Source organism: Anolis carolinensis, chromosome 5, assembly GCF_035594765.1.
Source record: "Anolis carolinensis isolate JA03-04 chromosome 5, rAnoCar3.1.pri, whole genome shotgun sequence".
Classification (NCBI taxonomy): Eukaryota; Metazoa; Chordata; class Lepidosauria; order Squamata; family Dactyloidae; genus Anolis; species Anolis carolinensis.
In genome coordinates, this window is record NC_085845.1 from 18,788,160 (window position 1) to 18,815,793 (window position 27,634).

General features: G+C 39.5%; 1 protein-coding gene across 2 annotated transcripts in view; it reads right to left on the reverse strand.

Annotated features, from left to right (window-relative positions):
* The window catches only part of fam13a (family with sequence similarity 13 member A), a 154,647-nt gene that overhangs the window by 105,446 nt on the left and 21,567 nt on the right, over positions 1-27,634 (reverse strand). For both annotated transcript variants that reach the window (XM_008111041.3, XM_008111040.3), the window contains 3 exons: positions 24,351-24,531; positions 15,961-16,120; positions 12,245-12,325 (listed from right to left, as the gene is read on the reverse strand). In XM_008111041.3, coding sequence (XP_008109248.1) covers positions 12,245-12,325; positions 15,961-16,120; positions 24,351-24,531 — 422 coding nt within the window. The remainder of the gene's footprint in view (positions 1-12,244; positions 12,326-15,960; positions 16,121-24,350; positions 24,532-27,634) is intronic.

Here is a 27,634-nt window from a genome sequence, read left to right on the forward strand (position 1 = left end):
ACTGAGCTAAGGGGACCCCATTTGGGATCAGAACCCACAATTTAAGAAGTTCTGGTCTAAACTACTGGCTGCACAATGGCTGCATACACCAGGAGGGTGGTGTCACACAACCACTACTTAATTGCATATCTGTAGATTTGCACTACACAAGTCTGATGTAGAATCTCAGCTCTTGTTTGACACCTCTTTCTCAATGTAATACCAATGATCGTACAAATTGTCCAAGCATTAGTAAGAGAGGCAAAATATTGCTCATGTCCATCATTCCTTTTCAGGCTGGGTACAGATATTGAAAAAACCCTTCAAGGGTTTACTGTGCTCACAAAATTAATGTCTATGTCATAATAAAAGACTGTCCATGTATGTACACCCAAATGGTCCAGAATGTTTTGCCACGAAACCCGTCCCTCTCCATTTATGGTATTCTTGTACTTCACATCCATAACACAGAATTACAGCCTAATGAAAGAATTTGGGTGCCTTGTTGACACTGTTGGCATTATTACAAATGGCCCACTAAATCAAGCAGAAATGCACAGGATTTTCAAGTGCCACAAGACAGTTCCCATAAACACTGTTGGCTTCTGCTTCCTGTCATCCTGAAGTTACCAGAAATTAGAAAAGGGTGATGAAACTTCAATACTAAACCATGGCCATCTCTGGCTATTGCAATTACTTATATGTGAGCCCTGCAATTCTTAGATGTGCAAATATTTCGTTCTAGGGACTCTTGTCTGAGTCCCATTAGCTCTAGCCAAAATGGCCAAAGGGCTCAAATAGTGGGACTCCAAAATATTAGAACCCACTTCATATGTCATAAAGCATGATGCAAACTTATGGAAGATAAGTCAACCCACTGCTCTTAGCTAGGCTGTCTAAATGAAACCCTTTTGCACAGAAGCAGCTCAAAGTATTAAAACAGATTAAATAATTCCTTTCCTTTCTCCAGAGCTAAAAGTTTGTATATTTTGACAGTATCCTATTAAATTATTTGGATGCCAATGGTGACATAACTGCAACAGCAAACATGTTAAATGCCTGACATTTATATGTAATAATGAAAAGCTTAAAAACATGAAGGATTCATTTAAGAATATTAAAAAAAAAACCTTCACCCAAATACCTTTCCATTGCAATCTTAATGTGTTATGCTCCATTCCTAACAATGGCAGGTTCATGTTTGCCAATGATTTGAGCAGTCAACTCCTTACGCAAGAGTCCAGACTAAAAGCTTATTGCATTGTTGTAAATCCAATCCTCTCGACCCTGGCCACCCCTGAACCCTGCTGCTCTCCAGAAGGTGATTAGTCAAGTTCTTGTTATTCGGCAAGAAATCTTGTCTGCCCTAGACCAGTTTTATCCTAGACTTCAAAACCTATTTTGTAGAGCAAAAGGGACTTTATGCTGTTAAGATGCCAGTTTTCATAATTGGTTAAAAAAAAGGATACAAGGACATGATCACTGAGTTATCCTAATAGTGGTTTCCATGATGGGGTCACAATGTATGTACACAGGACTCCTGTCTGATAAACTGATCCCCAGATGTTGTTTTCTGGTGAGAGATTAGATGTATAGCCCATTGGCACGAAGGCCCGCTGGAATGAACATTGAGCAATCTGGTTAGCATCCGATGGGAGATTTCCTAGGAACACTATGAACGCTTGAATTCCCATGAAGAAACATGACATTATAAGGAACATACTTTCTATCTCATGCATGTCAATCAATATAGCAATGATAGAAAATATTTGGTCTTCCAGATGTTGGAATAGAACTCCCATAGGGCCAATGGTAGGGAAAGATGGAAGTTGCAGTCCATACAACTGAGGCTGTGCTCTTCCTAGTTAGGGCACCAAAGAACTCCATCACAATCTGTTGTCAAAGGCTTTCATTGAGATCGATAGATGAAGACTTTTGAGCTGCCATTTCATGAGAGAACAAGTTGGACTGCTTGTGTTGTAAATCTGTTGTTATGCTATCACTATATAGAGGGGAAGATCAGTTGTTTTTATTTGAAAAAAACGTTACCAGGAAACGAAGATTCAATATTCCAACTAACCCTAGAATTACTGGTGTGTGAAAGTTGGGCAACCTGCTGAGATTAAGTGTCTCTGGGTGTGAAGTAAGTTGTTCTGTACACTATATTGCTTGCACTACAAATCTCTCAGTTATCTTTCTCACTTAATACCTACTCTCACTTTGTTTAGGCTAGACATACATTAACATTGCCAGTCACTCTTTTCTGACCAGTTTTCATAATCCTTCCCTGCACAGCAATAAATGTTCAGTGGTGCTGACAATTCTATGTACAAATAAATGGAACTGGGAGAGAAAAGGTTCACAATTTTATTCCATGAAGATGTGTATTTTTAGGACCAGTGGAAATGTTACTTAGCCACTGCTCTGGCAGCCAATATTTCACCTACCATTGCCTTGACAACCAAAAGGACATCCAACATTAAAAGCTGAGAATCTCCGAATATGAAATCACATTACTGATACCAAAGTGGATGCTTCATCTGTGCAAAAATACTTTGTTAAATCAGCTATACCTATCTCTAAAAGCAAAGTGCATCCTGTCATGCTGAAAAACAAGGATATGAAAACATGCAGTGATTTAAAAGCTCTTCACTCCTGACCCTGCCCTGCAGAAGCCTTTTTAAAAACTGGAACTGACCAAAATTGTCTTCCAGTTTTTTAAAAGTCTCTTCTCTGATCTAAGGTAAGCTCCTGGAAGTCTCAAATAGATTTTAAATCATGTCTCTCTCAGGGCCCTTCCAGACAGGCTCTATTCCCAGGATCTGATCCCATGTTTATTGTTTATCCCAGATTACCTGGCAGTGGGGACTCATATAATCCAGGTTAAAGCAGAAAACCTGGGATCAGATCCTGGGATATAGAGCCTGTCTTGGAAGGGCCCTCACATATATACACACTGGGAGCTTCTACAAGTACGAATGGCCACTTTGGTACTTTTTGGTGAGGGGATCAAGGAAGTGAGCCAGGATAGTCCACGGGAGGAAAAATAGCCTTTGGGTTCTCTCTTGAGCTTAAATGAAAGTAACCCACACACACCCTAAAGGGTATTTAGAGACATTTCCCCCCAGTTTTTGCCATCTGTTTTTACCCAGAAGGGCAACAAAATGGTTCTGAGGGCCACATGTGGCTTGCAACCAGTACTTTGCCCATCCTTATGTTCAGCATACGCCAATCTGTATTTTTATATATTCTAAATGACTTTAAGGCACACAACAATAAAATTATGTCATGAAATGCTGACAGTTCAAAATGTTTCCACAAAAGGTGACAAAAGGCAGATGCCTCACAGGGCATGGAGTGCCTTGCAATTCTGCACAAAGGTCCACTAAGCTATGTTTTGTTTTGTTAGTTTTTTAAGGGTATATTCTGAAGGTAGGTAAACAAGTGTGAGCGCGTATAGTGGGAGTGAAGTTTGCATTTTGTTTTATGAATACAATTCAATGGCTTTGTCCTGTTCCTAGAGGAGGAAAGAGACACAGTGAACCTTCACAGAATTGGATTGTAAAGAAGGGTCATTGGCCTTTCGTTCACTTCCAGATCGGTCAGGGCACAAGGCTTTCTGATTGTTTCAATTACAATCTTGATTGAGGGACAATTTAAGTGTTCAGCCAAATTGTTTAGAAAGCCCCTCTACTTTCTACTCTGCGGGCTGTATCCTATAGAAACTTTGCAAGCTTCAGTACCTCCTACTGCCCTATCTTTGTACGGATATAATCTTCAAATTATTATTTCCACCACAGAAAGAGACACTGTTTAGTTTTCTTTGAGTGTAAAATATATGCACTGATATTTACATTGTTTACATCCCAAGTAAACCATCTATCACATTAAAATATTAATTTAAAACAATCACAGCCAACATCACAGCGAAACAGAAGACGAAACATAAGAAATTTGGAGAAATTAGCTGGAAAGGAGAAAGCAGAATTTGGAAACATTACTTTTGGGTACTACAATTCTCATAATTTTCCACACAGCATTGCCGACACAGGTCTTTAGTCTAAAAAAAACCATACACTCTTCCAATCTCTAAGGGGAAAAAAGCGTAAGATGAAAAACAATGGTGGTTTGTTCCAAAAACTGAACCAAAGTTTAGCCATGTCCATATATACAAATACTGCAGTGGATACAATAGAAACCTTTCCTACCATTGACAGTTTTCCTGTTCTTCTTTCATTCAAATGGGGAATTGACCTCTACTGATTGCCCAAAGGAAGCAATAAACATGTTTGAATACAAAGGAATTGTAGCTGAGTGTACTTTTTAGAGCAACAAAAGAAGATTTACTTTTGTGTACTGTACTTTTGCAAAGAGGGAAAGGGAAAGGCCAGAAGAGCAAAGGTACATGGTTCACCATGTGCCAAATTTACAAATCAGGCAAAAGAGCACATTGTACCTATTGGGCCCTCACAATACCACAAATCTGTACCACACAATCAAGAATGTCTGAGGACCTTTCCAATTCACTAGCCTCTGTGGTGAATCAGGGGCAGTGGGGCAATCCTGGCACCCTGCACCCCACCTTGCTGCCAGCTGACACTTCCTCATCACATGTGGGGACGTGTTACAGCATGGCTTCCCCCCACAGTAGTCCCCATTGTTCCAAATGGAACATGGGAAGGCTCCCGTGTTGGCATTGCAGTATCCTATGACGCTGCCATTCCAGTTGACCCATGGATCCCTGCCGGAAGTGAGGCTACGTCATGTGATGGGCACTGTGGTGTTCTGTGGCTCAACTGGGACAGAAGCATCATAGGATTCTGAATTTCCATTGTGTGATGAGGTCCATCATGCAGCTGCTAAGAAAGCCAACGGGATTTTGGCCTGCATCAATAGGAGTATAGTGTCTAGATCCAGGGAAGTCATGCTACCCCTCTATTCTGCCTGGGTCAGACCACACCTGGAATACTGTGTTCAATTTTGGGCACCGCAGTTGAAGGGAGATGTTGACAAGCTGGAATGTGTCCCGAGGAGGGCAACTAAAATGATCAAAGGTCTGGAGAACAAGCCCTATGAGGAGTGGCTTAAAGAACTGGGCATGTTTAGCCTGCAGAAGAGAAGGCTGAGAGGAGACATGATAGCCATGTACAAATATGTGAGGGGAAGTCATAGGGAGGAGGGAGCAAGCTTGTTTTCTGCTGCCCTGCAGACTAGGACACGAAACAATGGCTTCAAACTACAGGAAAGGAGATTCCACCTGAACATCAGGAAGAACTTTCTCAGTGGAACTCTCTGCTCCGGACTGTGGTGGAGGCTCCTTCTTTGGAGGCTTTTAAGCAGAGGCTGGATGGCCATCTGTTGGGGGTGCTTTGAATGCGATTTCCTGCTTCTTGGCAGGGGGTTGGACTAGATGGCCCATGAGGTCTCTTCCAACTCTACTATTCTATGATTCTATGATCTAGGATGAGAGATTTCATGGTTTGAAAGTCCAAACTTTCTCCCACCCAACTCAGAAATCCTAAAACTGCAATGGGGTTTATCAACCCAGTAGGAAGTAGAGTTAGAAAGTTGGACTGCATCTTGGGGATCTTTACTGAGTCACAAAATTGACTTGATGGCCTTGGGCTAGTTATTCTCTTTCAATCAGATCTACTTTACAGTGTTGCAAGGGCAAAATGATGAGGTGGAAACTCAGATATGTCAGCATATACTCTACAGAGGAAAAACAGAACAGAAATGAAAAAATGAAGGTGGGGGGGGGGGGAGGGAGAGATTTAGTTTTCAATGTTAACTCCCCAAAGTCCCAGTCAGTATGGTCATTCATCATTGATTCTGAGAGCCGAAATCTCAATATCCGGAGCACCAAAGGGTGAAAACAGTCTGGAGTGAAAAGTGGGGAATCTTCTGCCCTTGAATAGTTGTGTAGAAAATGACATTTTAGCAGGTGTTTCTTGTTTCCTGGTCTTGTGGCAAACAACAACTCTTGAAATGCCCTTATCTACACCATTACTAGAAAGACAAGTGCTCACTGTAGTTCTCAGTCTGGAACCCCTATTTAGAGCATTATGAAAGGAAATATCTGTATGGGTCTCTTCAACATAATTTAATCACTTCAGACAATTCAAGTTATTATAATTCCCTTATAATGTTTTCTTTCCATGCCTTCTGCTCCAAGTCTCATATCTGAATGGGGTATAAAGAAACAGCCAAAAGACTGATGGCACAGTTCAGAACTGAGCTCTCTTAGTTTCTGAGCACTGAGAAATATTTAGTCAGTTGGTCATCAATGACTGGAAGACTCACTCAAGGAAAGCAAACTTGTCATCCTTCCCAGCATTCTAGAAATGGCTTTCTTAACATGACACTGCAGAAGGTTGAGGATTCAAGAGACACAGCTTACACAAACAAAAAGATACTGCTGAACAAACCGGGGGGGGGGGGGGACTTGTTGGCTGCTTATGAGATCTTTGAAATGTTATTTTTAAAGGTACAATTTATGTATGAAATCAAAGGCTAAGCTAAACTTTGAGCTTACCCAGATATACAGAATAAAAGTCCATATCCTTGCTACTAAACACAACTCAGATCTGCATATCAAATTTGTTCCCTGTATAAGTTTTTGGCCAGTCCTAACTTTCTTAGATGTTTTGGGGCTACTTTTTTATCAACTTGCAGGTAATTTGGTAACAAAATGTTTTTAAAATGATGCAATCAGAAACCCACTATTGTCAACACACTGTTAGTACAGAGAAGAACTGTTATCATGGGGAACTCAAAACATCAGCAGGGTGAGTATGTCCCAGCACAGTTCAAGAGGTTGTTAAAAGAGTTTGACATGCAGGACCCTTGCAACAGTGGGAAAAACCATAAATAGAAAATACATTTTTTTACACCTGAGAGAGCAGCCTCTCTATGAATCTCTAGCTTGTCCAGCTGAATCCTATGATCAATTTCTTCCAGAAAGTGACAACAGTATTATGCTGGAGGAGCTACAATGTTTAGAGATTTCTCTAGGTCCTCCAGCATAACTCTACATTCATCTTCTGGAGGACATTGAACACAGAGTTGTGCTGGAGGCACTAGAGATCCCTATAGGGATCATATTAATCTGATCTGCAAGTGTTAAACCTGCAAACGTTTAACATTTGCAAATTCTGCTTACATGTATACAGGTGAGGATCTAAAGCTATATGCACAGATGTCTATAATACACAGCAAAAAGGAAAAGTATGGTATATAATATAATACAAGGTAAGTTGTGTTCAAGTTATACACTTCTATTGCAATATAATCCTTTGTATATTCGGAATGTAACATCAATTTATATGTTCAAAACTGTATAGGTAAATAATTGTAGTTCTACACCATTTCAGGTCTGAACTGGGTTTAAATTAACCCGGTGATTGACCGTAACCCCGTCCCTGTCGTTCATCCAACAGATAATGGTAACCTTATTTATAGTATCAGTTCAAATAAACAACGTACAATATAGTGTAGGTACCCTATAGGTATAATATTATCCAAATGGATGTATACAACTCTTAACTTAAAGATATACAATGTAGCATCACTTCAGGTTTGGATTCGGTTAAACTGTTACAGTCTCTTGTTTTAAATCCAGTTCTAACAAATAAGATCAGTTGATACTCAACAACAGTCTTACCGTCGTCTTGATAATATCCTCAAGCACTGTATAAGTATAGTACAAAGTCAATCATTCAAATTAAATCAAAAGTGTTGTATAAATTCTTCATATAAATGATACCAAAAGTATCTATATTGTATATAGATATACATTGTATATCTTTATGCTGAGGATCTAAAGCTGACATGGAGGTGGGAAGAAAATGCCCATAAACATAAAGTGAGATTTATCCAAGTATAAAAAGCTACCCACCCACCCATATTGGAACAAACTATAGCTATTTGATAGTAATATACGCAAACTGTGTAGCAACAGATGCCATGAAGGGTTAAAATGACACTGTGGTTGCCAAATGCTGAGCATGTCACATCTGAGTTTGAAAAGGTCAACATTTCAAGGCCAGCTCACTTTCTCTGAACTGCCTCTTTGCTGACAATACAAATGTTATAGGAAGAATTTTTTTCCAGTCTGGGAGTGTCAAATGCCTAGCTTGACTTAAGTTAACTGGGTTCAAAAATGGAGACAATCTATATGTGGCATATTCCCCTCCTCCCAGATTTGGCATGCTTATCCTTACAGACTGGGGCATCTGCAGATACTGTGTCTTTGCGAGCAGGTGCCAAGAACTGCATAAATATAACAGTGTACATAACAAATGAATACTCTGGTTCCGTCCATACTGCAATGAGAAGGCTCAGAAGGCATCCAGTGTCAAAGAGAAGTTCAAATCCCAAACAAACATTAATAGCCAAAGATCTAAGATCCTCTGGTAATTCACCGAAAGGCTGCATACATGCACCAACACACACTAGGTGTGCATTAGTTGAACAATTTAGTATCATCATGTTTATTTTTCTCTTCCTCTTCCTCTACTATTATGACAACAACAACTTCTCCTTCTTCAAAAGTAGGTGTGTCTATACTTAAAATAGAGGGAGGAACCTGTTCACACACCCCTACTGCAACACAAAGAGGTGCAACCACACAGGGTGACACCATTAGAGAGTATCTAAATCTAAATTTTGTGCAATGTAACTTACCACAAAAACATTTTTCATCAGCCCAGCTTACATGGACGGCTTCTATAGACCCTCAAGGTGAAAACCCTATGCTAATTTACTTTTTGAACGTTCTCATGTGCATGTGTTCTGATCAGAGGTGCCATTATTATTAAATCAAAAAGACACTTCAAATCATGTGGTTTCATCTGTATCCACCACATGCCTATGTTGTTGTTTTTGCCATTGCTGGGTTTTTAAAAATAATTGCTGGTATTTTAACTACAATATAGTACCTGTTTCCATGGGGGTACATTTCAAGATTCCCCTCCCCCCACTCCGTGGATATATAAAATTGGATGATAGCTAAACTTGGAATCGAAGCACACCATGGAATCAAACTGGAGGGACTAGAGGGACCCACAAATACTTACAGATGGAATAATGTTTTGGAACGTGAGTATGTGAAACTATGGATATCAAATTCATGGAAAAGGATAACATGCTCCAGTGTGGCATTGTCTGGTATGGGAGCAGATGCATGCGGGTGACAGAACGAGTTACCATGTTGGGTGACACCAACCCTACTGACGCCATCAATGTAGTATGCTGAAATTTATTTGGATTTTTGCCCACATTTACCCTCAATACCCTCTAAGGAACAGAAGGATTTATTATTCAAATTCTCTTGGACTTGCCAGTTACTGTGAAGAACAAGGTCTCTCTCAGATGTAAAATGGCTCAGGGCAACAACGACAACAACTGAAGTAAAAATTGCTCTCTCCTCTAGATGTCATTTGGGGGGTATTCAAATTTGTTAAGAAATTGCACCCTAAGCGCTGAAAAAACACTGTATATCTTAAGATCTTTTCTATCTGGGCTGTGAGGCAATAAGTAATCAAATGATGCCCATAAAGAAAAAAAGAAAAGAAAGAATGGGAAGGAGGGAGAGTGAAATATGTTCTTGCATTTGGAAGCAAGAAATATAAATGGGTCTACTTATCAAAAGGCAAACTGTGTTCCACTGAACTATAACACAGAAGTCTATTTTAACCTAGTTGTGGGGATTTTTGCTTTGAGAGGGAAACACATTATCTTGCAATCCAGTGTACCTTAAAAGGGCTTAACTTCTAAAGCTCTGCAGAATTTGCTAACTCAGGGAATGTAGAACATTTATGAGTTTCGGTATCTTGATAGTATGAGTTCTATTGAAAGGCAGAGGGCAATAGTTTTGGCCCCAAGCAAATCAAACATCTGTTGTGATGGTTATTACATGCTAAGAAAAACTTAAGAGGCATTCACCTTAAGCCTGAATTTAAATCAAGGTATCTGGCCTAGTTCTCAAAGACAAATGACATGTAATAGCCAGTCACATGGATTTTCTCCTTATGGTGCTGTATTCTTTTACACACACAATTCTTTCACTCTAGGCTTTATTTTATTTTTCGTTCCCCACCACAAAGATTTTTATACTTCTTATTCTTTGCTCCCAATGACTTATCATTTTTTTCACATAAAAGGTGCATAAAAGGTTGAACACCCCTTATCTGGAAATCTTTTTGCTGCCCGCTTCTGCTTTCAAGAAGGTGGCAGTTTTGCTCAATCAAAAACCTAAACACTTCTGGTCCCAAGTAATTTGGATATGGGATACTCAACATTTATGAGTTTTCACATATTTTCTGTTCTGTGGCTACCCTTGAAAGTGGATGAGTAATGCTTGCTAAGACACAGAGGAAACAGCTGAGCCAGATCCTCAGTACTTGAAGATGTTGCTGCAAGTGAGATTTACCTAGGTTTAAAAAGCTACCCATATTGACCAATATTGCCTTGAATTGCCTTGGCCCATCCTCAGAATAGGACTGAATATATTACGCAAAACCTTGGCAATAATCAAACTGCCTTTTTATATCACTTATACAAGGTATGGAGTTGAGATTAACTTGACACACCAATTCTTGTACAAAGCAGATGTTCTACAGATACCATGAACTGCCAAAATGACAAAGAAATGGATTGGACTTCTGTAAGAAGCCAAGATGACCAAACTAGGACCCTCATACTTTGGACATAGCATAAGAAGAAATGACTCATTAGAAAAGACAATAATGCCTGATGGAAGTGGAAGGCTGTACGAAAGGTGGAAGAGCTCATGACAGGTGGATAGACCAAACCAAGATAGCCACAGTTTTGTGTTTTCAATACCTGAGCAGGGCTATTGATAACATGTCAACTTGGATGTCTTTCATTCTTAGCATCACCATATGTTGAAATCAACTCAGCACCAATGAAGAACATGAAAATGATATCATCATCATCATCATCATCAACACCATCATCATCACCACCACCATCATCCCACCTTTTTCTCTCTACAAAGGAGACTTCTAGCAGCTATATTCTGGAAGAGTGCAACGTTCTGTTTGCAAATCTCTTTTCTAATGGTGAATTCTTGTCTGACTTTCCTAAACCAAAGGCAGGCAACTTACTGCTTTTCAGATGTTTTAAACTAGTACTGCCAATAGTTAGCAGCAACAATGAACTCGAATGTCTACCTGTGTTTTAAATCATGGGTGGGAAAGTACAGCTTGTGGGGCATATATTCTCCGGAAACCTGCACCTAGTGTAGCCTTCAGGTAGTCCTCCAAATCAAACAATTAAAACAAATTCTTAGAAATATTATGCCTTAAAATTGCCCTAAACAGACCAAAACAACTCACAAATGCAAATAATCCCTTTGTTATGGTGGAAAATTGCCCCCATATTGTAATCAGAAATGATGTGACATCACTTCCAATCTACCACAAAGTGCTCATGTGGTCCACAGCTATAGGGAGGCTAGGAAGGTGGAGATATTATACTACCTGGTTCTAAATGACCTTTGTAGCTGTATGGAAGTTCCAGCCTGATTTGATGTTAAAGTTCAAGTCTTGGCAAAGTAGAGCCAGGAAAAACAATATCCAGGGTTTTGTCAACAAAGTGAAGTGTGACAAAGCAAGATAAAGCCCAATATGTAAACTAAAGCAACCTCAAGCAAAAAGAAAGGCAAGGATTCAGGATGGACAGCACCATAGGAAATATATGTGAAAGATGCACAGGAACAAGGTTCAAATAATGCCAGAAATGAAACCTTCAGAGGACATTGAACCCCAGCTCCTACTGGTTCATCACTGGTTATGCTGGCCTAGCAACATCTGGAGGGCCACAAGATGCCCGCATGTGAGGCCCCAGTTACATTGCCATATAATGCAATTTCATGATGCAGTTTAACTGCATTGAACTGTGTTATAGAAGTCTACACTGCCACATAATGCAGTTCAATGCAGTTAAACTGCCTGAAGCTGCATTATAGCAGTGTAGATGGGACCTGAGATAAACACGGATAGGCGGCTCAGGCAGGTTGGATTGGTCCACCTCCAGTGAGGGGAGTTTCTGAAGTTAAAAGGGCTTCATCTGACAACTTCAGCAGACATAGCTGCTGATGGAGGATTCCTTATGCCTAATGTGGCTTTTGCAAACTACAGGGCAAAACGCCAGGAAAGTCCAAGGTTTCTCATGGCACGTAGAGAGAAAAAGCAAGTGAAACAAAAACAACCGAGAAAAAACAGCACCCATTTTTCTGTACCTTGTTTCTTGGACTCCGCTTTGGAGTTTCCCTTTCAACACTTGTCAGAATGACAGGCAGATTTTGCTTGCAGCTGGCCTCCTAGGAAGAGAGAAGATAGTCTAGTAAGAAAAACAGGAGCATGGGGGTCTCCTTCACAAAATACTGGGTTTTCTCCCTCTGGACTGCAGTTTCATTCTTGCATGGAAGAATTACCAAACAAGTGTAACATTATTGATGGTTCTGGTTATAGAACATGACATTGCTGGAGAAATTTAAGGATTTGATACAATGGTGGAAAGTTTGTTTTGGTGAAAGGAATCCTTTGTATCAGGAGTTAAGTACACACTTCTTTTTTGTGTGGCTCTGAAAACTACATTTAAGTACACACTTCTTAGATACTATCGTTTTGTATGGCTCTGAAAACTACACTCCCAAAAAGTTTACTGCGTTGTTGCCTTGTGTTTTTGGTTTGTGTCTCTTTGTCAATTGTCTTCTGTTATTATAAATAAAATCGTATTAAAAACAAAAAAAAATATTTACATAGGGACTTAAAAATAAAATCAATATGCCATTTCCAAGCATAACTTTCTTCATTTAATTTGACATGCAATGGTGTTTTGAATCAGTGTTCTGAGTTCTTAAATGCTCTCTTTTATTGGTATTGTAGATGACTTCTTGACTATACGTCTATTCAATAAAAACTAAACTAAACAGAAAAAAGTAAAAACATTCTGGTCCTTATAGCCACCATTCAGACATGTATAAAAGGCTGCCAGTTCTGCAAAACATATATTAGCTTGAGTTATACAATACATTTTATTATTTTGGTAATTTACTGTTTTGATAGTCTCAGGAATTGAAGACAGAGAAAGCAATGGTTGCTCAGTGGAACATTTTGCAATTAAAAAGTTATTGACATTCCCAGTTTTTGGGTTTATTTTATATCAAGTACAAGGTCATGAGAAAGAGTTGGGAGTGTTTGCTAAAGAGCCTGGCAACACTGTGTAATGGCTGGATTCAGGCATCACTCCAAACCATAGTTAAAAGAAGTATAGCTGTGGCTTTGTACAATGCCAGAATGGTCAAAACGCAATTCGCTAACACAAGAAAGTCAGAACAGCAAAATATAGTATTCTTCCAGTTTACAAAATATTTCTTGTTTTAGTCTGTTGGTCTATATACACAAATGGTTGCAGCATAAAACATGGTGTACTTATTGCATATCTGGAAATTCAGAGCAACACCTGGACTACATATTGTACCAGTTTTGTAACATGTTAGAATATATATCAATACAGTTCGCTGCCTGTCAATACACATAGCTAGTAAGAAATATTATGCTGTGTTCCATAAAGTTCTAAGCCAGAAATGCAAATAATTCTGGCTTTTTGGCAACGTACAGCATGTTAGCACATGCTGTCTAATTGATCCTGATTGATTCCTTCTGCAAACTTAGTGCTATGTTTCAGGCCCAGAATCCTGGCTCTTTTTATCTCTAACAAGCGGGGCTTGATGTTCATTTATAGGTCCTAGTTTACAGGGTGGAAAGTTGGAAGCTACATTCCTAGTTCCTAGTGGGCAAGGTATTGCTTTAGAGCCACATGTGGACCCATAAAGCTATTTTTGCAGCCCTCCCGCCCAGTTTTTGAATTTGTTCAAGAGCCAGGCAATATTTATGAGAAAATGCAACAATGTTCAAAGACCAGGGCATTGGAGGTGATCTGAAAGAGGGTTGAAATGGCAAAGATCAAAACTGTCCTAATCTTCCCATATCAGATTTCTTACTGCCAAGACTGGTATTATATTACAGGATGCAATGACAGCTAGCAATTAATGCAGTAAACAGTACAGCTTGAAGGAGCATGGAACTGGAAATGTATTTAACAAGCTGCCTTACACACAGCCTAAGGACAGAACAGAATATTCTATGATGACTTGTTATAGTACTTATTTTGCTTCTAGCTTTTGCTTGAGACTTCAAGATCCAAAAGCAAACAGATCAGCATTTTTAAAAACCCCACTACTTCAAAAGCAGTACATTTAACAAACTCTTGAGAGTGACTTCTATTGCCCATCTAGCAGGGTTTCTTCATTATGCCCTATTTAGATGGAAGCAATATCAGCACTCACGGAATAGGGAAGAAGGGTTGGAGAAATACACATCTTATGTGTTAGATTGCAGCTGTGTGTCTGTAGTAAATAGTGCAATAAGCAAATACTATGTTTGGAAACACTGTGATTCTAGCCTAGCTGACCCCATGTGCCTGCCTATAATAGGCAAGGTAAACAGCAGCTGCTTCTAGAATATCTTACTGAGATGACATGCACAGCAAAATAGAGAGAAAGAGGTGCGGGAAAGCTGACAAGCCAGACTTAGCAGCCATTTGGAACATATTTAAAAAGTAGATCTATCAGTTTGGGCATCAAAATGGAAATCAGAAGAAACTTGGGGTGGCAGAAAAGAAAATCTTAGGTGCACATTAGAAGAAACTTTCAAATCGTGTCTAGAAAGTTCAAAACATTTCTATTTACTTAGTTTATCTGCCTTGGCTGTTTCATTTCACATGTATGTGTTGTTAATTTTAAGTGTTAAAAGATTGGGGAAACATGCTGAAATCCTCTTCTTTTTTGGGGGGGGGGGATGTAAGAACCTACCTATACTTTCCATGTTATTTCTGTACCAGGAAAGATGTAAAGCCTCAGAGCACATCTACTTCACATGCTTGAATTAGGTATCATATAATAACACTTCCCTGACATTTTCACATTAATGAAAAAATCAATAGGGAGTGTCAGGGAGGAAGGAAGATCGGTTTGGGCAGAAAGTTTGGATTGGAAAAAAAATTGCACAAGCTCTCCTTTCATAGAGTTTTCCTATTCAACATTTCTTCCCCACCTAATTCCCTCTCACCAAAACTAGAGTTAAAGGTTGAATATCTACTATCTGAAACACCTGGAACTGGAAGTCTCTGGGATTTTGGGGTTTTTTGGATTTTGAAATACCTGTATTTTAATATATGTACATAAGGAGATGGGATCCAAGTCGAAACATGAAATTCATTTATGTTTTGTATATACTTTAGACACAAATTTTGAAGGCAATTTTCTACAGTATTTTAAATAATCTTGTGTATCCAACGAAGATTGTGTACAATGAATCACCAGACAGCAGAAGTGTCCCTATGTCAGATTTTGGTATCTATGGGAGATAATTGTATGAAAAAAATCCCGGTGGGGTTTCTTGAAGTCAAACCAACTGATAACTTCCTTTGTCTTGAAAATACAAGTTGAGCATCCCTCATTCAGCTTTGAATATGCTGTGAATCTTTTAATACTGCTTATACTTAATTCTGTTTTAATATTTGTATATTTTGAATGCTGTGCTAATGTTTTTATGTTAAGTCCCCTTTGGAGAGATAAAGCGGGGTATATATAAATACAACAACAACAACAACACCCAAAACTGTCTACATGGATGCTCAAGTATCATTATATTACAATAATGTAATAAAATAGTGTCCCATATATTTTTAGGCTATGGATGGCTGAATCAATGGATGCAGAATTTATGGATATAGAAGGATGTCTGTATCTCAAAAATTGTATGATTTTTGTAGATCTTCTCATAGTGGAAAGCAAACTGCTAAAATTACTAATTCCTCCCTAATTTCATTATACCTTGCCTGCTGAATGCAGTTACATCAGAAACAAAAGATGATCTTTCTAGCACTCACTTTCACCAATATAATCTTTGACAATTCCTCACATGGATGCATTTCATTCTCCTTCTTCATGTGTTCCCACTCAAACAAGGCACTGAAGTTTTCCAGCATGTAAGCCATGATTTTGTTGCAGGTCTCTTGCTCCTTCATACCTTCAAATCCAGGAGATACGCTATACAAAAAAAAGTCAACAGGTTGAGGGCATTAGAAATAAAAAGTACACAACTCTTAATGAGCTATAATGAAATGACTGTGTGCTAGCCAAATAGGTCACCAGGGAATAGAAAGTGCACTGGGTGGCACACCGTGGACTGCAGCACAAGGCTTAGATTAATATTACTTCTTAATTTGCATGAGAAGTTAAGTAGTGACCAATAATAGGTTTGGGGACATCCTCAAATACTTCAGAAAGCAGCATTATAAAGAACATACAGAGCTTGGAAAAGTTACTGCCTATAGGATACTGGACACTGCAGAAAAGGAACTTCCGAAGTTCTGAGATGTTATTCTCTCTTTCATTGCATCTGACAGTCTTTCTTTCCGTTTTACTGAATGTTAAAAATATTGACTGCAATTAAACACTGGGGTTCTAGACTAGCCAAAGGTCCTATAGCCATGTGTGCCTGTATACAACAGGCAAAGAAAACAACAGCAACCCTTACAAACAGCAAAATGGGGGGGAAAACACACATATTTGCCTCATCAATTAATCACAGCATTTTTAAATAAAAAGAGCTATATATCTGACCATCAAAATGGAAAAATAACAAGATTCATTCTTAGATGCATTTTGGAGGGGGCTTTCACTGCAAGTGGTCTCTACTTTATTTAAGTAAGGCTTACTTACTGTTACATTTCACATGTTATTAATTTTAATATTTTATGCTGTATGTTGTTTTTTATGATGGTTTTATTGATGTTGATGTTTTATTGTTGAAATATTCACTTCATTGTTTTATTGTTGTATATGTCGGGCTTTGTCCCCATGTAAGCCGCTCCGAGCCCCTCCAGGGAGATGGGGCGGGGTATAAAAATAAAGTTATTATTATTATATTATATTATATTATATTAATTTTGACTAAAATTGAAACCAGTTGAAACTGTTCAACCCCCTTTCTTTCCATATTATGACTACTTCGAGCACTAAATTTTGCAGGAATTTGCAGCAACATATCTACTTTTTAAAACAGAAATGTACCTAAACGTAAACTGAGTTACATTTCTAACCTTGAAACCATTGCCTATTTTCTAGCCACAGTTTGCATTACCATACATACTTACCTGGGACTAAGTTCTGCAAAATACATCACAATTACTGTCTGAGAAAATATGTATAGGATTGTACTAATAACATCCCACAAATTTTAGTTTAAGGGGAAATAGGGCTCTCCCTGCTGTCAGAAATTTAAGAAACACCCAGACTAAGAAGCAAGTAGTTTTCCCAACTTGGTTTAGAAATAGCAACAAGCAACAATCTGGTGGAAGAAAAACAAGTCCAGAAAGAGCAGAAGGATATAAAATTGCCGAGGGGAAAATACATCTGAATCAATAAACACACCTAATTCCCATACTCTGATTTGCTTACGTCATGGGATAAAACATTCTTTGTTTCATTGTAGACCAGGGGTGGGGAAACTTTTGCTCTATAAGTGTTTAGTTCCTAGGAACTCCAGGCAACATGGCAAATTATAAGAGATTATAGGAGCTGTTGTACAAAACAGTCAGGACTGCTTCTTCATCCCTGTTTCACATCATAGTCAAAATAGACAACCATTCTCATATGAGAGTTACACACAAAATGCTGGTCCTTTTTAAATCTCTTTTTTTTAACTGATTGATTTTATATGAAATGTGCCATTTGTTCTTGGTTCAAAAGCGATCTCAAATTCATCTTGTACAACACATTTTTCTTTGTTGTGTGCTCTGTGTTTGAAATGCTCACTTTGGACATGTACCCCAAACAAAGATTAAGTGATAGCTGATTTGACAATCAGCCTGGTTTGTGGCTGGCTGAAAAATATAGTGTAAAGAGGATGTGGTGAAGATGGTTTGTGCCAACTTTCCAATTTTTTTATCAGAGAGAACAGTCCTCTAGGAGTTTGTAGGTCCTCCAGCACAACTCTTCAGTCAGCTTCTACTGGAAGCTATCATATTGAAGGACCTCAAGATTTCTGGATAGATGTCCTCTTTAGAAATTACTAGGTTCTTGATGGTCAACTTCTTGAGGAAGTTGCACTGGAGGACATAGTGATTCCCAGAGAGACAATTTTAATCAAATCTGCAAATAATAAAATTTGCAAAAGTCAAAACTCACAAATGTGGATCACCAACTGTACCTTTCTCTAAACTGCCAAGGCTTTATAGGATGCCTACATAGCAGTTTCACGTACATTCATGGTTATGCTGAAGTTTTTGTTGCACCCTTCTTGAGAAACTATAAAAACAGAATTTTCTGGCAAATTTTCACAAATCAAATGCTCTGAAAAAAGCACTGAGGTTGCTACCTTAAACATCCCATTGAGGCTTTCACTGCTTTGCACCTCCAAACACCTGCAGAGAAGACCTTCTATTTTTCATCCTGGGCAAGAACTATGGTTAAGTAAAGAATCATTTTGCAAGACTGAAATGACCAGAGAAGAAAAAAATTGCCTTGGTCCACTTAGTAAGAGGTAGAGGTTTCCCCTGACATTAAGTCCAGTCGTGACCGACTCTGGGGGTTGGCGCTCATCTCCATTTCTAAGCTGAAGAGCTGGTGTTGTCTGTAGACACCTCCAAGGTCATGTGGCTGTCATGACTGCTTGGAGCGCCATTACCTTCCCGCCGGAGCGGTACCTATTGATCTACCCACATTTGCATGTTTTCGAACTGCTAGGTTGGTAGGAGCTGGGGCTAACAGCGGGTGTTCATTCCGCTCCCGGGATTTGAACCTGGGACCTTTTGGTCCGCAAGTTCAGCAGCTCAGTGCTTTAACACACAGTGCCACCAGTAAAAAGCAGGCTAAAAGCTCTCTGCCCTATGGGAGCAATCCCAATCAAAACTAGAGACCATAAATATTGCTGGCACTGGCCTTGTCAATCTATTTTAAACTCAGCGTCTCACACAGTTTTCCAAGAAATAGAAGGAGGAATCTGAGTTTAGGTCCTCTCCATTTAGTCTGCAGAAAGAGTTTAAATGCAAGCACAGTCAAGGAGGCTGAGAAGAGTCAGGGGGGGAAATGCAGTTCATGCACTTTCCACAATTTCGTATTATAAAATGTATCTGGGCCACAACATCTACATCCCACATTTAAATAGAATGTCTTTGGCAATGAATGCATGTGTGCCGTACATCCAAGTGTATTGGCAAAGGAGTGTCAGCAATAGAGGTCCATCATTTGGTAAAGGAAAAAAAACAAACAAACAAATTCACTGTACCAAACAGAATGAATACTGTCATTTCAATTGTATTTTCCACTGAATTATGATTGTGGTTCCTGACACAATACACGGCAGGGTTTGTTTCTTTTCAACATGGCAGGTCATTCCAAGAGAACAGTTGTGGGGCAGCTGATGAAAAGGTCCGCTGGGTGACAGTGGCCAGTCGGGTTCTGGCTGGTTGGAGCAGATGCCCCCCAGAAGACCTAAGTGTGCAGGGCGAATTGTATGGAAGAAGGCGATCCTTTAGGTAACCTGGACCCAAATCATGTGTGGCTTTAAAGGTCATAACCAAGACCTTGTACTTTGCCCAGAAACTAATTGGCAGATAATGGAGTGACTTTAGGATAGGTGTAATATACTCACCTAGATAGTCTAGGAAGGGTAATTTCGGGAGCTACAGCTGCCAGAATATCCTACCAATATAGCCAACATAGCCCAAACAAAAAAGAAATTACTGCCTGTTTTATTTCAGTCTGACTTTTTGCAATAAATCTATGGACAAAATAGGATTAGAAAGAGGAGGCAATGGAAGAATGGAAGGGAAGAGACAAAGTGCACCCAAAAAGGTAATACACTTTCTTTTATACCAGCTGCCCAAACACGGGGCAGGATGACTAAGTGGGAAACAGCAGGTGGAAGGATGACGAACTTAGTCCTCTGATATTCGTATTCCAATATCCTGTCTTTATAAAGTATTTAATCTTACATGCTTCCCAGGAAGTTGCAAAACCTTGGTTCTTTGTAAATACGAAACAGCCTGTCTCGGAAATCTCTTCTGCTCCATTAGAAAGCTGAGTCAGAAGCAGGTGACTACCTTTCATTTAGGATTGTACTATATTTGCTTATATTTGATATGCTTCTATCGCTTATTTTAAATATAACAACAGAGAATAATGTTAAAGCTAGAAAATACAATAAAATTACAGCACAACAGTAATAAAACAATGGAACACTATATTATTTCATTAAAATCACCAAGGATAGTTGAGTATACAGTAAATCCTCCACTTTTGCAGGGGTTAGGAGTGCAGGACCCCCGTGAAGGTGGAAAAACTACAAATGAAAACACAATTTAAAAAACTTAGAATATACCTTTCTATGCTTCTCTAGGTGCCCCTGTGGACACTATGTTCAGCCTCTGCTGGAAATGTATCATGGAATCATGAGGGAGGAACTATAGATTTCTGGAGAACTGTTCTCTTTAAAAATATCTAGACCTTCCAAGACAGTTCTCTGGACAACTTTTGGCAAAAACTGATCTTAAGAGTCATCTCAGAGAACCTGGAGATTCCGAAAGACAACATACTGATCAAATCCATAAATATCCAAAGTTAAACCTGGAAATGTCGAGGACTCAATGTACAATACAGTCAGGATATCGTAAAACTTAAACATTACTTTTTCTGCTAAGAAAAAGACATTCCATCCTACTATTTACATTCCTACAGTTAGTTACACAGATTAAATATTAGGAGCCTTTTAAGAAAGTTCCACATACTTTGGCTTCTACTGAGGCAAGAAAGAGACAGAAGGACAAGGACAAAGCGGATTAAGGTAAAGCTTTTACTAGGCTGTTTTTATCTTATTGATACTGTGCATACTTTCCGTTCCAACAGAGCCTTCTCTTTTAGTAGAATTGTTTTACAAAAGTTCAGCATTTTTGTACACAAAAAGCTGACCTTGTAAGTAAGATTAACCCTGCAAATTTGGACTGAAACCCCTTTCAGTCTGGTCTAAGAGTATGCCATTGAAAATTATTCATTTCTCATCCCCAGTCTGGGCATCTGCATTTTCTTTACATACATGCTGTACAAATGGTTCTTCTTAATTTTTTAAGCTATAGCCCTGTTCTAGAAATAACACAGAGGCCCCATCTGCACTGCCATATAATGCAATTTCAGGTTGAAGATTAACTGCATTGAACTGGATTCTATAGCAGTGTAGACTCATATAATCCAGTTTAATGTAGGAGGTATTATAAAGAATGCCCCCAGTTTGAAGGTTGGATAGATTTTCCTTTCAAACATAGACATCAAAAAAATCCCTTATTTTTAAGTGCAGGCTTTAATAAATATATGCATCATACTATATATGAGTGGGGGCAGTATGCTACTTTTACAGGGAAACAGATGGCTAGGTTAACTAAGATCAATATTTCCATGTTTATCTACATAGAACACACTTATTAACATCTGCTTCATGGTTGTCAACCTGACAGGCCATGGATTTCTAATGTCCTTTTTGCTGTCAATGCTCATCTGGTATTACTGCTAAAAGTGGAGATATATGCAACAACACCCGTACCGATGCAGGAGAGCATTCCCCCAAAAGACTTATTTGCAACGAAGTAGAAAAACTGTTAACATTGCACCTGTTTAAAAGCCTCAAATTCCCTTGTAAATGTCTGAAAACGACTCATGTCTTATTAACACCAAACAAAGTGAATTAATTATTCTACATTGTGCATCTTCTATAGCAGAGGTCCCTAAACTTTTTAAACAGGGGGTCAGTTCACGATCCTTCGGACCGTTGGAGGGCCGAACTATAGTTGGCCAACAAACAATAATAATAACAACAACAACAACAATAAAAAAGAGGGTTGGAAGAGACCCTTTGGGCCATTGAGTCCAATCCCCTTCTGCCTTTGTGCACCGAAAGCACAAGCAAAGCACCCCTGAAAGATGGCCACCCAGCCTCAATGTTAATAATAATAATAACAACAACAACAACAATAACAAGGGTTGTAAGAGAAGAAGAGACCCCTTGGGTCATTTAGCCCAACCCCCTTCTGCCCTTGTGCCGTGGGGGCCGGATAAATGGCTTCGATGGGCCTCATCCGGCCCCCGGACCTTAGTTTGGGGACCCCTGTTCTATAGCTTAATTTTACCCAGAAAAGCAATGTTACTTCTATCTAAATGAACATTTCCGAACTTCATGCAAAAATTGTCTGCTCTTATTGAGCTATGGAGGTTCCTAGAGAAATCAGGAATCACTAGTTGACCACTGCACAACATTTTCCAATCAAGCCCTCAAAGCAGAAATATCACTCAGAAGTTGAGGTGACCCCTTCTTGTGCCAGGTTGTCCTGCTCAATTGCCCTTTGCTTCACGTTAGGACTAACACACATAGTTGGTGCCAGGACATATCCAAACACAAGGGTGTTTATCAACACTACTATTTGCATGCAGCCCAAATAAAGTTTCTCAGAAATCCTTTCACTCTGCCCACTGGTTGACACTTTTGAGATTCCACAGTATCCAAAACAAGCAAGTTGGAAGAATCAAGGCAAAGTCACCAAAACGGACTCAGAGTTCAGTAGCAAAACAACCTCAATGAAAAACACTGTTGTCCTACGGAACAAATAGTAAGCCAACACAGTGAAAGGAATTTCAGCATGAGAAAAAGAGAAAGTGATATAATAAGGGCTGAACCCACACCTACAAAATAATTTGTCCTTATCTCAGTCCTGGCCCTGGTTCAAAACGCAACATTCCTCCAGTTTTGCAGTGAAAACACTTCTTTTAAACACTTGAGGGCTTTCATGCAATGTTTTTAAAAATATTTTTAATCTGCAATTTCTAAGGAAAACAGCTTTTTCCCCTCATGTGTGCCTTGTGCCCTGAATCAGGATCAGGATTAAGTTGAGATCTTGTTCTCTCCCACCACTAACCCTTGTCATCAAAACATACAAAGAGAGCTACTGCAAAGAACCCTTTTACCTCACATTGTTGTGGTCAGTTCCAAACAATTATTCATGTTTTTAATGAGGAAAAAGACCAATATCCACGAGGATTGGTATTTTATTTCCATAAAAGATGAATCACAAAGCTTTTTCTTGATTCTAATGGTTTGCTCAGATGCCATGACATCCATGGGAACCCAGCCATCCTATTTGGCACAAGTCTATCCAAGCAAAGAAGTTGAACATAGCACTGAATGAAATATACAGAATAATCACAGGATGTCTTAAGCCTACGCCTGTTGATAAACTCTATAATCTAGTTGGCATTGCCCCTCCTGCGACAGGAAGTTGCTGCTAACTGCAAGAGAAATATGATTGAACACTGTGAAAGCCGTCCATGGCTATCAGCCTCCTTCCAGTAGACTCAAATCAAAGAAAAACTTCATGAGAACCACCATCCCCTTAATGTTCCCCTAGCAACAGTAAGAGTATCCCTCTGGGCAGCTAAACCAGGAAATCCCAAATAGATGGCCCTCCAGGAGGGTCTGCCTCCAAGGGCAAACCAAGAATGGGCAACCTAGAGGTCCCTGAACAGACTCAGAAGTGGAATTGGCAGATCAAAAGACAACCTGGCAAAATGGTGCTATCTAGAATAAACTTCCACTTTGTGCAACTGTGGCACAGAACAAACAACTCAGCATCTGTATGCTTGTCCACAATGCCCTGCCTCATATACAGAAGAAGAATTGTTGAAAGCTGCAGACAATGCGGTCCCTGTTGCCCGTTTTTGGTCAAAATAATTTAGCTGTTTGTATTCCCTCTATTTTTATTAGTTTTAGACTTATTAATGCAATGCTTTTGATAAAAAGGAGCCCCGGTGGCGAAGTGCGTTAAAGCACTGAGCTGCTGAACCTGCAGACCGAAAGGTCCCAGGTTCAAACCCCGGGAGCGGCGTGAGCGGCCGCTATTAGCTCCAGCTCCTGCCAACCTAGCAGTTCGAAAACATGCCAATGTGAGTAGATCAATAGGTACTGCTCTAGCGGGAAGGTAACGGCACTCCATGCAGTCATGCCGGCCACATGACCTTGGAGGCGTCTACGGACAACGCCGGCTCTTCGGCTTACAAATGGAGATGAGCACCAACCCCCAGAGTCAGATATGACTGGCCTTAACATCAGGGAAAACCTTTACCTTACCTTTGATACAAAATAAATAAACCCTTTTTTATCAACTTATTTTTTTCTTAGCACCTAACTCTGCACCCTACCTTTTTGGGGGGAATTTCTCTCAAATAAGGAACTTACTGAAAGCAGTTTGGTCCAAATACTGTGGCAAGGTTGGAAATATTCATTTTGTTCTCTGAGTGATGTTCAGCAACTCTTCTCAGGAAGTGGCAAAGGTATTTCAGCAGGCGATAGTGGACCTCAGGCAGCTGTCTCAAGAGTTCTCTTAAAGAGTTTGCATTCAGACCATGCTGTCTGGAATCTGGAGGAGGGAAAGAAGAAGAAATACAGAGAAGTTATCCAAACAGTGAATTTCTTCACTCAGTCTTAGCTGTTTTTGGTGTCATGAGGATTACAGACAACTATATTGGGCAGCACGAAGCAGTGATTTCAGAGCTGAACTACAAAGCTGGAGGCCAGGGTTCAAATCCCAGATCAGCCGCAAAAAACGTTGGGCAAATTGCACTCTTTCGGCCTCAGAGGAAAGCCAAGGCAAACCCACTCTGAACAAATTTGGTCAGTAAAATATCACCTAAGAGTTGCCATAAGTTGGAAGTGATTAAAAGGCACAGAACAACAACAGTGAGCAAGGAAGGGGAGATGAATCTGGATTTGAAGGAAGCAACACTATACAATTCTAACACTATTATTCCACTTTAACTATCCTGTTCCCATGCTACTGAATGTTGGGAGTGTCTACTTTGGTGAGGCATTGCAGGTCTCCAGCTGAGAACTCTATATCCCTAAACTGGAACTCCCAGGAACTTAAAGGATGGAAACGTAACCTTTAAAGTGGAATGACAACACTATAATTGCATGGTATGGATAGGGGAAGTTATAGGAAGGAGGGAGCAGGCTTGTTTTCTGCTGCCCTGAAGACTAGGACGTGGAACAACGGCTTCAAACTACAGGAAAGGAGATTCCACCTGAACATTAGGAAGAACTTCCTAACTGTGAGAGCTGTTCATGTTCAGCAGTGGAACTCTCTGCCCCGGACTGTGATGGAGGCACCTTCATTGGAGGCTTTTAAGGAGAGGCCAGATGGCCATCTGTCGGGGGTGCTTTGAATGTGATTTTCCTGCTTCTTGGCAGGGGGTTGGATTGGATGGCCCACAAGGTCTCTTCCAAGTCTATGATTCTATGGACGGTTCTAAGATTTAAAATTACTGAGGGTCTTCTTAAGAAAGACAGATCTTACTGAGTACCAGTTATTTAACTCTCTGTAATGGAAAAACATGAAACATTAGAAACTCCAAGAGGATGATAGCAATGTCTTGATTCCTCACCAAATTCCATTAAATGTTCAGAGTATTTTCCCAATGAAAGCCTTGTCTAGAAAAAAATCTATGGAATCAGCAGAGTTTGGAAAGGTTACCAGTATGAAGAATACGTTCAAAAACTGGGAGTTGTCCTAAACAAGTAGCCCTTTCAAGCTCAGGAGATCTTTCTCCTAACAAACATCTTGGTTAGCACAAAAGTCAGTATCTTCAGGCAATTATGAAGGCTTGCAACTCAACAAGAGGCCCACCATGGACCCCTGGAAGTCCTCAGCACCCTTCCATGCTGTCAGTATCATTTTCTCTCTCTCTCTCTTGGGATGAAAAAAAGGAATTCGTCATTTCTCTTTATGGGCAGCAGCTCACATTCGGAACACAGGAATTGGGCAAGTAAATGAGCAGCAGCAATGAGGTAATACAACCAAACAAGATTAAACCTAAATACAAAAATATGGACAAACCAACCCAGCTAGAAAAGCTGAGACAGTTCATGCTAAACCATTAGACATTTTACAGTGAGCCAAATCCTGAATGCTATGAGATATTATCAAATGATGTGGCAGAATATTACATTACAAGGATGCTCTTTTATTGGCTTCCTGCTGCTGCTATTATAAACCCTCTTTAGCTCAGTGAACTGAGTTATAACCGAAAATTACTGTTTACAGCCCAAGGCCATCACAATGTAATACATAAAAATTAGGACACATACAAACTCAGACTATTATTCCATCTAGGACTGTTTTCTTTGGCTGGCAGCAATTCTTCAGGTTCTCAGAACAGGTCTTCCATATCATCTTACCATCAGGTCACTGTGACTAGATGCTACAGATCAAGTCTGGGACCTTCTGCATTCAAAGCCCTCCAACAAAGGTTTCCTTTCTCCCTTCTGTACAAAATGTTTCCATCATAAAACATGGTCATATGGAGGGACTAGAGGGAGCTCTAGAACAGTGAGGTGATAGGAAAATGGTCTGGAGGAGACTCATAATTATGTAGTAGAGCATTTATTTTGTATGCTAAAGTTCCTAGGTTCAATTCTTGGTATTTCCATGTAAAGGGAGCACAGACAGAAGAGCTAATCTACTTAAGCCCTTGGAAAACTGCTGCCAACTTCAGTAGATGCTACCTAGCTAGATGACCCAAAGATCTAACTCAGTGTACTACGATTTCAGTCCCCAAGTACAACTCCAGATAGATAGATATATAGTATAGTATAGTATAGTATAGTATAGTATAGATATATATGTGTGTGTGTTGACAATATATTAATGAGATTCCAGTACATTATTGGGAAGGCATATTATCTGAACTGGAGTTCGAGAATGGCATATTGTTCAAAACTTTCAGAGTATCAAATCTTTACAGAAAAGAGGAAACCAGGCTTCTCTGAGATTTCTGTTTATCCCAAAAGACTGAAGATTTTGATTGCAGTGGTCTTGACTACCATATATTTCTATCTTGAAGACTAAAATCTTGCTGGGTTTCCAGGGAAATGAAAGAAATCTTTCTTAACATGGAAAAGTACCAAATGAGCTCAAATGTCAGCAGGAGATGGTGAGAAGTAATTAGTTTTCCAATGTTTCCTGAACAGGTGAAAAATATGCTTCCCTTATAAAACAGATTGGATCTTACCATTCGTTTTGCAAAGCCTTTCTAGTATCTATTGCTAATAATGCTTATCAGTGAAGAGAAAATGTAGCATGCTGGTCAACAGCATGATCCAGGACATTCTCAGCATGAATTTCACTATGGCTGCATGTAATGTAGGAGTGTCACTTTTATCCGGCTAGGCATATGACAAAGAAATATCAAGACAAGCATACTACAGTGTTCTGGCAGCTTGTTAGTGATCAATAGACACATGGTGGATTATGAATACTTAAAAGGCATTACAGTGAGTTAGGCTGTTGATCCATCTAGCTCAAGATTATTTAAGTAAGTTAAAAAGTTTGCACAAAAGACACTTCTGCCCAAGATCCTTTTAATTTAATACAGCCTTCCCAAACCAGAAGCCCTGTAGATGTATTGGACTGCAACTCCCAATTGTCTTGATCTTACTGTGGACCTTGACTGGTGGAAATCCAC